Genomic DNA, 13,104 nt, shown 5'->3' on the forward strand with positions numbered 1-13,104 from the left:
CCTCACGCTCGAGGAGCTCATGGACCTTTGTGGAAAATCATTTTAATATACCCACAGCTCGGAACAATCCATGCAGTCAGCTCTTGAATAAATTGTCCACAGCCCTGGCTCTCTTAACAAGGCTTTCTTACTCACCATCTCATCTACTCTCACCACGAGTCAGTGACCTAGGCAGGGCAGTGACCTAGGAGAGGGGGATGGTGACAGTGGCGTTAATTGGCCAGGTCATGTTGCAGATTGACGACAGGTCCCAGGCCTCCTGTTAGCCAAGCCTCTTCCTCTGTCACAATCACAGGCTTCTCCAAGGATGGCCTGGCATTGTCAACCTCTGTTTTCATTCCCTTTCATTTTCAAATAATAAAACTGGGTCAGAGAATATTTAGGAGGAGGCACACCATAAAATCAAAGATAAGAAGGTTAGAGCTATCCTAGCGATTTACAATCCAAAATACTCCAGAGCGTGCTGAGATTAAAGGGTTGCACAGGGGAACAGAAAACAACAATGAGCAAATAAATCAAGATCTTAAAGGACTTATTTCCTGTCTAGGGCCAGGTGAGTGCAGGTCTGTGGTGGGGACCCACAGCAAAGCTTCCAACAGGCCACATGAGCTTAGTGGAGCTGGGGTTCCTGGAACGGCATCATCCTTGTGTTCTTTTGTTAGGAGGAGGCTGGGAGCTAAGAGAAATGACTTAGGTCCCTGGAAAATGGTTGTCCTTTGGCAAGCAACACGAGCTTCAAGTCAGCTGGCAAGGCGGCCAGCCTCCTTGGGCGGGTTTGGTTCCCCACTGCCCAGCCCCAGGGAGCTGCCCGAGGGAGAACGGGCTGTGAGGCCAGCGGACAGGTATACCCACAAGGAGAGAGCACCTGGCGGGAGTAGGGGATGCTGCCTGAGAACTTTTTCTAAGTAGTTTGGTAAAGAAATATCCTTGACCTTTTGGCAAGAGGAGTGTTGGGGCCAAAAATAGTATGTTCTCTCATATCACGGCTTTTAGTGGGTCATGGCAGAGAAGAGAGGGAAATGAATGGTGTCCTGTAGGTTGTCCCTTGGGTTAAAAAGAGAAGGGTGTCTCCTTGCTTACTCAGATCTGGAGGCGGAGGTGCCCTAGACCAGTGCTGTCCAGTAGAGCTTTTGTGATGAGGAAAATCTTCTATATTTGTGCTGTTCAGCACCATAGCCACCAGCCACATGTGGCTATTGAGCACTTAAAAGGTGGCTAGTGAGGCTGAGGAACTGAATTTTAAATTTTATTTGATTTTAATTAATTTAAATGTAAATAGCCACAGGTGACTATTGGACAGTATAGCCCTAAGAATACTGCTCCTATTGAGAGGAAGCTCCCTGCCTCCCCCTCCTGCCCCCCAAATCTAGAAAGAGCTTTCTTTGGTGGTTGGGAATAGTGGATAGAGTCAGATAGTTCTGGCGCTAAATTCTAGCTTTGCCATTTAAGATGTGGGACCTGGGGCAAGTCACCTGTGTAAAACATGTAGTATCGTGCCTGGCACACAGCAAGCGCTCAATAGAGGGCAGTCATAATCATGATTTTAATAAACTCCTTGCCGGCTACTTGCCCCGCATTTGTAGAAGTGGAAGCTGTGCTACGGAAGAGAAGGAAAGGGCTTTCCCAAAGAGCTCGGTCCCCATCAGAAACTAACTATCCCCAGTGGTAAGCAGGCCACTGCAGTTTAAGGGCTGGGCTGAACTGATGTGATAAGTCACGTCTTGGGCTTTAATTTCAAGGAAAGAAGACTTTGGAGCAGATGAGACCTCACACCCAAAGCCCACAGCTCCATCTGGGTCCCTGCAGTGTCTCCCAGCCCTCGGAGCTGTGGCTGGAGCTGGAGCTCTGCCTGCACCTCCCCGTGCCTTACGTTACATTAGCACACTGGCTGGCCATGGGCCATCTTTTCGCTCCACAGCTCTCAGGTGTGGCTTGCAGACATGCACATTCATTCAACAGACATTGACTGGTCGGGGGGGGAGGGGGGCTAGTTTATACTGGGCACCTGGGACACAGAGATGCTGAAAATACAGTGCCTGTCTTTGGATGCTCACAACCTGGGGGAAACAAATCCCCTGGGGTGCTAAATCCCAATTTGAGGTCTTCCAAGATGCTCTGGAGAGGGATGTTAGAGATCACTGTCCAATTCAGGGAGATGGGATTTGCTAGTCACCAGGGAGGTGGTGGCCCAGCTGAGCACAGAAGCCCTGGGGATGCAGCGCCGAGCAGGAGGAGCTGGAGGATGGCCAGGCTGGTATCTGTGAGAGCAGCGGTCTGGGGCTGTGCAGGGCAGCACTCGGGGTGATGGTCTGTCCATCTGTTGTCCCCCCCCCAGGGGGAGGGGCGGGGGCAGGGAACACAGTGCAGGGCCCTGGGCAGGGCTCTGCTGAGCAGTACACACCCCTACCCACAAGGGGGCCACGGGCCAGCTGTTCTCTGGCCGCCCGGACTGTGGGCAGCCCAGGCCTTTGTTAGCGTCCAGAGTCCAGCTGTCACTTGGACCTCGAGGAGTGGTGGTGACGGCCACTTGGGCCTCGGGCTCTTCTGTATGCAGAAGCATGTCTGCATTTGCAGAATGTTTCCACTTTGCCGTTCTATTGTGTTCACCACAGCACGTGAGAACAGCCGGGGAGATGGGGGGAGGTGTGTGTGTGTGTATGCAGCCAGAGAAACTAGTGACTCAGCAGAAGTCATCTGGTGGCAGAGCAGAGAATGGACACCTCCTGAGCTGGGGTGTGTATTAGGTCCTATTGTCTGCACCCTCCACGCTGCCCAAGCCCAGCTGGGTTCCTTTCCTTTCTATTTTGGTGCAGCTTACCTAGAAAATGCTGCTGAAAATATGGGCCACATCCTCTAGTCTGTTATTGATTTTGCTTTTGAAAACCCTGGTCATTTATATGCACGGGGGTAGGGGTTGGGGTGGGTCCTCGGGAGGCTGAGCGTGACCCCCGGTGGACCTGCTGGGATAGACTGGTGCGCAGAGCGAGCTGTGAAAGCAGGCAGGCCCGACCTTCAGGGCTGGTGTTGGGAGTAAGCGATTGACTTCGCTGCCAGGTGGACCCCACCTGGAATTCTTCACTTCCGGGCTCTGAAAGGCACATTGGGCCCCTGCAGAGCTGCAGGGGGTCCTCATGAGGCTGGGATAGCACCACCCCAACAGCCACATCCACTGTCTGCTGTAAGGAGCCTTGTGGGCCCTGTGCAGTCCCAACTGCTCCCTCCACCTGGCAGCTGCCGAGGGGCCCCAGAGAAAAAGGCCAGTTGATGTTCCTCCAGCACCTTTAACTTTAAAAAAATCACTTGCCCTCTCTGGCCTCAGTTTCTTTATCTATCAAATGTAAATTCTGAGGCACTCTCTCACCCTGGATGAGATTATGATTTCCAATCCCGGCTGACACACTGTTTCTGCTTTGGGGTCCAGGTACCAGAGTGCTGCATGGAGAGTGGGCTGGGTGGTGGGCCTGGCTTCTCATCTGGGCTCTGCCACTTAGAGCTGTGGGTCCCGGGGGAAGCTACTCTGTGTTTCAATTTTATTTTATTTTCCCACCTATAAAATGGGATAATAATACCTGTATAAACAAGACAGCACATGGTTATTGGAAGGCTTGCGCGAGATGATATATGCGGATGGCTTTGTAATAAGAGAACTAATGTATAGGTAAAAGGTGCTGTTACTAAATGACAGTTGGAAGCTGGAATGCAGCCCAGCCCTGTTCACCCAGCTGCTTCCCCTGGGTGTCATAAGCAGCTCTTTTATGGGATATCTGTGGGTTGACCGTAATGGGTTCGATTCTGAGGAGGAGCAGACAGCAGTGCTGTAATTTCTTCTTCCATTCCCTGATATCCCAGTGACATAACCTGGGCCTTATAGTAGGGTGGGCTTTGGAAAGCTGTCAGCTCTGATTCCGCCCCTTCGACTGCCGTCTCCCACCCACGAAACCCCCGCTCAGAAAGGGTCCGCAGCCGGGGCTCCTGCGTTCACCCCACTTCTCTCTCCTGCAAGGAAAGGCTTTGTCCCTCCGGCGGCCCCAGACCCTGCTTCCTACGCGCTGGGGGCAGTTCGTGGGCCTGGCTGGGGTCGCCCCGCCTTAGGATGAGGGAGGCGAGGAGGAGGCTCTAACGGCTGAGTTGGGGCCTCGGGGATCCTGAAATGGGAGTGGCTGGGGCAGCGGAGCCGGGGGAGTTGGGGTTCTGCCTCCACGCCGGCCGCCGCCTGGCTCCCTCTCCTGCCCGGGCGGGCGCAGCGTTCGCAGCCCTCCGTTTGCCGCCATCCAGGTTGCTGGAGAGTTAGACCTCCCAGCCTCACGGGGCTGCTGTGCGGCTGCGGCGACGCTGGCGGCTGCGGCGCCGCGGAGGAGGCGGCGGGCTCGGGAGGCGGCGCCATGTGAGTCCCGGGCCGGGCCGGGCTGGGGCCGCGGCGGGAGATTACCGTATTTACCGAGGCCAGTGCTGGACCCTTGGGGGCGGGTCACTGCGGGTGCGCTACCGTATTTGCGGGGAGCCGCGCAGACCCTTTCGGGGAGTGGGGAGCGCCGCGACTTAATTACGTATTTATCCAGGGTGGCGTGGTTCCCCCGGGGCGCTGCGGGAGCGGGGGGTGGGTTGCATTAATTCCCTAAGGGAGCCGGGACTTGCAGCGGGGTGGGGTGGGTTGCGGCAGCAGGGTGGCAGGCCTACGTATTTTCGTGGGGGTGGGGTTGCGACGCAGAGTTTACCATATTTCTCCAGGGTCCCTCGAGCCCCAGGAGTTGGCAAGGTCGTGCGCAGGGGGTCGGGTGGGTGGGGTCGGCTCTTTTGCAGCTATTTGATAAGAACAGCGGTGCAGGAGGCTGGCTGTCTTTATGGGGGCGGCGAGGGGGCGCGGGAGTCGCTGCGGGAGAGTTACCGTATTTGCGTTGGGCAGTGCAGACTCTAGAGGAAAGAGCCACCGTGGAGACCGGAGGAAGAGGGGCGCAGCCTGGGCTGTGAGTGTGGGATGGGATGGAGGAACTTGGGGGAGACAGGGGGGCCATGGCCTTGGACCCTCTCGGCGGCAGGCGGGGCCTTGGTCGGGTATAGCTGGGGAGAGTGGGGAGGCTGCCTAGAGGCCAGGCTGAGATTGGCCACGGGACCGAGATGATCTGTCTTTGCAGATGTCACTGCAGCTGCCTGGGGAAAGGCTTGTGGGTGGGGTCTACTGCAAGTAGAACACGTCCCCTTCTCTAGGGTGAATGTGTGCTCCACCCTGGCCTGAGAGTAGAGGGAGACAGAGGGAGTGTCTCTGAGACCCCACTCTGCAGATAGATCGACTGAGGTGGTAGTAAGCAGTGAGATCTGGAAACGTGGAGAAGGCCTGCATGGAGGTCGAGGGGAACGGCCAAGCTTCCCTGATGGGGGTGGGGGAATGCAGGGGAGTGGCCAGCTCATCTGGCTCTGGAGCAGGCCTCAGGGCTCCACAGGAGCCTAAGGATTTTTGGAGGCATGGGGCTGGTGGCAGCCAGCAGTGTCCTACAAGAGCATTGGCCCTTTGGGAATGGATGGCTCTGTGCAGGCCAGGATGGTGGTGGTGGTCTTGTGTGTGTGTGTGTGTGTGTGTGTATTTTGAGGGGAGTTTAGTTGGTGAGCAGCTAGTATATTGAGAAGAGCTTTTGACAGTGAGTCAGGAAACTTAGGGCCTAGTCCTGGCTCACCTTGCCGTGTGACCTTGGGCAAGTCTGTTGACCTCACTGAGCCTCAGTTTCCCCAGCTATAGAGTGGTGCTCAATAAGCCCTGCCCCTTCCTCAGGACTGTGTGAGGACAATGGGAACCAGTGTAAGAGGAACACAGTGCCCTGGGGAAGAGGATCCTTAGAGAACTAGCATGAACTGGATGGAGCTGAACCTGGGGGCTTTGTTGAGCATTGCGGGTGTTGCTCAGCTTGGGCCAGGCTTTGCTGAGGGGCGCCAGGACTTAGGCTGAGACTGGCCCCCGGGAGCTCACACTCTGCTTCAGTGACTTGCAGACTTCTTACAGGCATGCCTCATTTTGATAAAAAAAAAGAGCTGCTGCCTTTAATATTTAATAAGGTTACTTTCAAGTACAGAGTTTTGTTTCTTCTTTTAAGCTTTGCAAAAATATCTTGAAACCACCGGTGACCCCACCCTTCCCTCCAGATTGGGGTGCACCTCCATACCCCACCCCGCCTTGAGCATCTGGTTGGAGGGATGGCATGTCCTGGTGCAGGATGACTCACAGTACCAGAAGCCCCTGAATCTTACCCATCGGCGTTTATTCAGTGCTTTGTGTGGCAGGCACAGTGCTCAGGGATAAGGAAGGCAACTCAGTCCTTAAAAGGCTCGCAGGGTGTGGTGAGAGGCAGAGGTGGCAGGACTGACCCGCATGCAGCGTGATGTGAGGGTCACAGGGTTGGGCCACGAAGCTCGGAGGGGTCAGGAAAGGCTTCCAGGAGGATATGGCACTTGAGAGGGGCCTGAAGGAAGGGCAGAATGTGATTAAGGGGTAGAGGAGAAAGAAGGGCATTTCCATAGGGGAACACTGGCTCGAACAAGACTGTAGAAGGGCGCATGCTGGAAGCTGTGAGTGGCCAGTGGGGTATCCTCCCTGAGGCTGGAGACTGGCTGACCCTAGGGTCCCCCCTGACTCCTCTCTCCACTTCTGCCTCCCCAGGGGCTGGTGATTGCAGCTGGAAGTGCCCATGAGCGACCTGGCGTCCTCCGGGGGCGGGTCCCCTGCGGGGGACGGGGAAGAGGGCCTGGGGGACGAGCGAGGCCTGGTCATCCACCACCCCGCGGAGGAGCAGCCCCACCGCTGCCCGCTGTGCGGCCAGACCTTCTCGCAGCAGCCCAGCCTGGTGCGGCACCAGAAGGCGCACGCTGGGGCAGGCCGCGCGGCCGCCTTCGTGTGCCCCGAGTGCGGCAAGGCCTTCAGCGTCAAGCACAACCTCGAGGTGCACCAGCGCACCCACACCGGCGAGCGGCCCTTCCCCTGCCCCGAGTGCGGGCGCTGCTTCAGCCTCAAGCAGAATCTGCTCACGCACCAGCGCATCCACAGCGGCGAGAAGCCGCACCAGTGCGCGCAGTGCGGCCGCTGCTTCCGCGAGCCGCGCTTCCTGCTCAACCACCAGCGCACGCACGCGCGCATGCCCGCGCCGCACCCGCGCCGGCCCGGCGTGTTCGGGGAGCGGCGGCCCTACTTCTGCGCCCGCTGCGGCAAGAGCTTCGCGCGCGAGGGCTCGCTCAAGACCCACCAGCGCAGCCACGGCCACGGGCCCGACGGCCAGGCGGCCCATTTAGGCCGCGTGCTATGATGCGCGCCGCGCCTGCCGGCTGTTTGCTGCCCCAGAGCCACGTCCGTGACCCCCGGAGATGGCGCTGGGCTGCGGTGCCCCGGCTGGATGGGATCCCGGGAGACGGGGAGGCCTGGCTTGGGGTCTGGAAGGAGTGGGCTGCTGCCAGGCTCGGGCCGCCTCCTTCCGCTCCGCCCCTAGGACCCTTTGGCTGGCTGCATACGCCTGCTTTGGGCCATTGTGTTGGTTTTCCTCCTCAGGCTCTCCCGGCCTAGAGCAGGTGAGACCCGACTGACGGCCGGCGGGAGCCCCTCTCAGGCTGGGGGTGGGGGGACAGGAGGGGAAGGTGGGGCTTACTGGGCTTGCAGGTCTCCCTATGACTAGCTTCTTACCAGACCTTCATTCCCAGAATGTCAAGAGTTGCAAGCGACCTGGAGAGGGCCCCTCTCCACAATCCCCAGACCCACCCGCAGCCCCCAAGCTCTCTTGGCTCCAGCAGTTACTATCTGGTGTCCTTGAAAAGTTATTTCAAGTCGTAACTAAGTTGCCCATCTGTAAGTTGGGGCTAAAGATGACAGACTTCTCCCTGGGATGTTGTGAGGATAGTAATTACTATCACTAGAAAGAGAGGGTGACATGACTGATCTGGAAACACTGAGCACCCTGTGTGCCAGGAGCTGGGCTGGGCGCTCGGAGGAGGCACAGACACAGGGCCCTGTCCCTGAGGTCATGTCCGGGCTCACACAGGGCGATGCAGGCTACCGTGGGGGACAGATAAAAAACGCTCTTGGAGGGGGGGTAGGTGACAGCATCATCCAAGGCAGTTTGATGGTTTGAGCTGGGTCCTGGGGATGATGGAGGTGCCCTAGGGAGAGCAAGGTGTGGAAGGAGGCATCGGAGGTGGGGGTCTGATAGTGGAGGCTCCTATTTGCCCTACAGAGGACTCTGCGGGCAGGGACAGGGGACACCAAGATGTTTAATGAGAATGGCACAGTGATGTCAGACGAGCTGTTCAAGGAGAACTGGAGGCACTGGGGGGACAGATGGAAGTGGAACGAGCAGGAGCCTCAAGGGTCTTGGGGTCATCCAAACAAGAGAAAATGAGGCCCCCAGCAGAGGGGCTTGACCAAGGTCACGCCGTGAGAAGGGAGAGCTGGGGCTTGCCCAAGGGGCCTCTGACTCCATGGTGGCTCTCCCAGGCCTGGGCTTCCTCAGCCATCTGGCAGATGAGGAAACTGAGGCTTCCACAAGCCTGCCCCGAATCACACTTAGCACTTAGTCTACAATGGTGCAAGCCTGGGCTTCGCTTTGGGTTCTGGACCCCAAGCCCCTTCATCTCCACTCCACCCTCCTTAAGGGAGGCTCTTACTCGTGTGAAAATGGAGCTTTGAGGATGAGGAAATGTGACCAGGGACCACATGGTAGGAGCCTGGGCAGGGGCGTCACTGGCTGGTGTGGGTGCCTGGAGGGGACCTGGGATCCCCGGTAGTGGGTTAGGAGGAAGGAACTTGGGTTGGAGGAGACCTGCCCCTGGCTCCATGGCCAGTCCTTGCTGGGTGCTGGAGACCCTACCCTCTGCTCTTCCTTAGAGCTTCATGGCTCCTCCAGCATTGCCCTCTGCCTGTCACCCCCAGGATGTTGTAATGTGGACTAGTACTTAATGGCAGAGATTAAGAGATTAAACTGGGACCTGGGACATCTAGAGCCAGTCACCAGAATATCCTGAACCCAAGCTGTCTTATCTGCAAATGGGATTAATAATCCCTGAGTGCTTGGTAGGGGCTGAGAGGACTGGCCAAGCCCTGGACAGATGCAGGGTGGCCCAGCTGACTGCTCCCTCCTAGCCTCGGAGGGGTGGCTGAGGGGGGCTGGGCAGGGCCGAGTCACAGCCCCAGACCTGACCCTGGTCTCTGTCTCTGAACAGATGCGGAGTGGGCAGGACCTCTGGGCAGTGTGCAAGGCACATCTGGGCACAGAGACTGGGACCTGGGACCACGGGCCTTGCACCCCAGCGTGAGGATGCTCCTCAGAAAACCTACCTCGGGAGGGCCCTGCAGCGATGGCGGAAGGAGCGATGGAGCGTGGAATTGGAGGCAGCGTCCGTGCCCTGGTGGAAAAACTCCCTGAACCTGTTGGAAGTCGCAGCCAGAGAAGAGCTCTTCCTGGCCGCCTGGCCACGGACCTCAGCAGGGACAGTGCCTGTGTGGATAAACGGCTTCTCTGCTCCTGCCTGGCCCACCAGAGACAGGAGGGGACTGGCCTTGGAGAACACGGCAAGTCCGGAGCAGACCTGGCTTTAGACGCAGAACCTGACCCCGGTGTGATCCCTACTTACAGGCTTCACTCTCCTTTCAGAGCAATTGTTCTTAACACTTTTGGGGGCGTGAAGCCCTTCGACAATCTGACAAAGGTTTGGAACCTTCTCGCCAGGAAAACACACACACTCCTGCAGACCACAAATCTCCAAGCAGTGTCGGGAGCTCCTGGACTCCAGGCTGAGAACCTGGGCCCCGGGGCTTCACCCACTGCTCTCCTTGCCTGATGCAGAGTCTGGGGTCTGGGCACCAAACTAGTAGCATTTTTCCCTCCCCCACCGACCCTCCTTTCATTGTTCAGGAATAAAGAATTCTGAGGAGGGGACCCGTCTGGTCACTCTCTTCTCCCAGACCTAATGCACAGGGCAGCAGCTTTCTGAACCTTGCTTCCCTTCCCCAGACGTTGCTGGAGGCTCCCTGGGCTGGTTTGCTCTTCTCTGTTTTTGGGGTTGCTTGCTCTGGTCACCTGGTGCTGGCTCTCACGGTGCAGCCCTGGGCTCCCGGCCTGGGCTCTGATCTCACTGGGAAGGTGGTGGGGAGGGCTGGGACCTCTGTGGACACTGGGCAGAGGCATGAATTTGGGCCGAGCCTACCCCGGAGAAGGAATTCTGCTTCCAGCAGCCACAGCCAGGTGGACCTGCCTCCTGCCAGAGCCGGCCTTTGGCCTCAGCCGGGCATGAGATGGGAAGGCTGCCGAGGAAGATGGAGCCTCGCTCCTCGTGCCACCGGCTCCAGGTGGAGACAGAGGCGGACTCCACAGTTCTGCTGTGCCCTCGGAACAAGTGGAGGGGTGGGTGCTGGAGCGACAACAGGGCGAGGACTTCTCAGGTCTTCAGGGCAGCCTGGAGCCCAGAAGTGCCCCCTGGCCTCCCCAGAATGAACCGCCCGTCAGAAAAGGTGTGACCGACCAGGGCTAGGATGGGTTTTTGATGAAAACCAGACTTAAGAAAGTGGGTTACATTTAGTGAAACCCTTGGGGTGGAGAGAGGCCTTTAGTCGTGGAATTGAGATCCAATCCCAGTGATGTGAGTTGTGGGGGTGCGGAGGAGTTGTGTTTGGGTGGGAGGTCCCAGGGCTGGGCTGGGTTCGGTTAGGGTCATCTCGGGCCCCTGTGGGCTCCTGCCCTGGGGTCTTGCTTGTCCCGTCTCCGTTGCAGTTTGGCTGGTTGTTACTGACCGTCTGCCATGCACCTCGTCCTGGGATAACAGACCCCTCTAGGGGGAGCACAGAAAGAGCAGTGCTCTGTGCTCCAGGAGCTTCCACTTCCTCTGATCCTTGGCCAACCTGGAGGGGACCTCACAGATGCACTTCTCTGCTGATTGTCGGCTGTCTCCTCCCTCCCCTGTGACTGTGCCATCTGTGTCCTGCCTCTGCCTTCCCTGGTATTGCTCTGAAATGTGCCCCTCCTCCCCTCCGCCCTGCCCACCCTCTTCTCCACCAGGGCCCAGCTTCCTTGACCATCTAGCCCGCATTCCCCCTTCCTTCTCTGAACAGCACCGTGTCTTACACTCCAGTTTTGTGTGTGTGTGTGTGCGCGCGCGCGTGCGCGTCTTGAATCTCCAATGAGACTGTGGGGTCCTGGAGGACAAGGGTCTGGCACAAGGCTGGGCCCGTAACACTCAGGAAATACTTGTCGACTGGCTAATGGGTCAGGTGCCGGAGGTTGAGGGGTGGCCGGTGCTGGGAGGTGTGAAAGGGGAGAGGGCACGTGAGCTCATTAGTGGGTACATTTTACTGGGCTGTGGGCTGGCTCCCCTGAGGCAATAATGGCCATAGGAGGCCTCACGTCCTCCCCTGCTTGGGGCATTGGGACAGGAGGACCCCCCTGGTTATGCAGGAGTGTGCGTAAATGCTCGTCCAGGCTGGATGTTTCCATAGGTCACAGACACCTGCTGGAGATGACCAAGTGGAATAAACATTCTCTTGACAAGAGCTGGTGTGAGGAGTGGTCATTTGGGGCTCAGCTGGGAGCAGGCCGTGCCTCTAGCTTGCCTCCATCATTTCTTGAGGAGTTCTGTTCAAGGTAACTCACGGTGGCCAAAGGCTGGAGGGAGCATAGCTAAAGGGCACAGCAATGAATTACCTTCTGCTGCCCCCACCCTCCAGTCTGGAGAATGGCTGCCACCTGGATGTGGGTAGCGGATAGTAGGCCTCTTGAAGTATCCCCAGCTGCCTACTCAGCCCACAGTGAGGCCAGACCTGCTGAGAACCTGGGGGGTGAGTCCCATGGGTACCTGAGAGGTGGGTGGCTAAGACGGCACGAGTTGGAAGACATCCAGCTGCAGTGCTGGCCCGGCTTCACCGAGCCGTCTCGGGCAGTCGCGTGTGTCTCCTGAGTTCAGTGTTATCTGTGACACGGGGAAAATAATTCCTGCTCCTCCTACCTCGAGGAGGGCCTGCCTGGCAGCGGACCACTTCATTTCACAGCCCCGTGTCTTCTGGTGCTGGAGAGTGGAGTCTATGTCAGGCAGCCCAGCAGCCGTGAGACTTGGGTTGAGTGACTTCCCTCTTGTTTTTTGGTGAGGGGCTGGGCCCGATCATGGCCGAGGCTCACTTCAGAACCTTCCTTCTGTGCCTTGCTCTTTGACCCAGATTTGGGGCTGCATCAATTGTCTCTATCAGCCAAGGAGTGTCCCAAGCGGTGGTAACTGGAGGACAGGGACCTTGAAACCTGGCTCTGCTGGGGGGGGGGGGGTGCAGCAGCAGGACTCCTGTTCACCTCACACTGACTGACCCCACAAAGGGGAACGGTCCTCATGTAACTGAGAGGAGCAGTGGCTCAATGGGGACCCCGGGACTAGCCCCACTTTGACTCTGCTGTCCCTCGTGTTGGCTGCCTCCCTGGCTGGCGGGGCAGGAAGAAGCGGGCAGCAGCTCAGTCCTCTGCCTGCCCAGGCTCCGTTCTTCCCCTGACGGTCTGAACCAGTTTCAGGGCTGACTCGTGGGCCTGAATCGGTCGATTTCTGTCACCAGACCAGTCGCTGCACCAGGCGGGGGTGTGCAGTGTTCAGAATGGCCAGGCGTGGGCACACGCTGCTGCCGAGGGGTCACCCCAGCTGGAGTCCGCAGTCTGTGAGTGGGGGAAGGAAAGATTCTCCAGGGAAAACCAGAGGCAACAAGGCGGGTGAGTGGGTTCCAGGTGGCAGACCAATGCCCCTGCTACTGACCAGCAGTGTTGCGTCACCTGGGAGCTTGTTTTAAATGCAAAATCACAGCCCCACTCCAGCCTCTGGGTCAGGAACTGCATTTTAACCAGATCCTCAGGGAATCGTGAGGCAGCTGCTCTGCTCTGCCTCACTTTTCCACCTCTCTGGTGGCCTTTTGACTCAGACGTTCCATCAACTCTACCACCTAAAGGGAGGAGTGACACTTTTCTTAGGCAGGCTTGTGGGATGTGGAAAGAATACACTGCCTCTGCCAGGGTCCAGGGTCCAGGGTCTGGCCCATGGTCACCCCTTGGGGACAGGAGCATGTATCATCAGTGCCCGTCCTGACCTGGCCTGCCCAGCCTGGTTTTACGGGAA

The 13,104-nt window shown here is 57.9% G+C and overlaps 1 protein-coding gene across 5 annotated transcripts; it reads left to right on the plus strand.

Moving 5' to 3' along the window:
• The first annotated feature begins 102 nt into the window (after window positions 1-102).
• On the plus strand, window positions 103-11,512 carry LOC103546173 (gastrula zinc finger protein XlCGF7.1). 5 transcript variants are annotated; one of them, XM_070616744.1, is made up of 3 exons: window positions 103-4,477; window positions 6,647-7,545; window positions 9,190-11,512. In XM_070616744.1, exon 2 carries the CDS (start codon window positions 6,675-6,677, stop codon window positions 7,284-7,286), a length of 612 nt encoding a protein of 203 aa, XP_070472845.1. In that variant the 5' UTR covers window positions 103-4,477; window positions 6,647-6,674; the 3' UTR covers window positions 7,287-7,545; window positions 9,190-11,512. The 5 variants fall into 5 exon arrangements, with proteins under 5 accessions (XP_070472845.1, XP_070472842.1, XP_070472843.1 ...); XM_070616741.1 differs by having other exon boundaries at window positions 103-4,442; XM_070616742.1 differs by having other exon boundaries at window positions 103-4,384.
• The last annotated feature ends 1,592 nt before the right edge of the window (window positions 11,513-13,104 follow it).

Source organism: Equus przewalskii, chromosome 4 (assembly GCF_037783145.1).
Source record: "Equus przewalskii isolate Varuska chromosome 4, EquPr2, whole genome shotgun sequence".
Lineage (NCBI taxonomy): Eukaryota > Metazoa > Chordata > Mammalia > Perissodactyla > Equidae > Equus > Equus przewalskii.

What these genes read in the sequence shown, in the direction of transcription:
- LOC103546173 (XM_070616744.1), top strand. Translation starts at nt 6,675, where the DNA reads ATGAGCGACCTGGCGTCCTCCGGGGGCGGGTCCCCTGCGGGGGACGGG.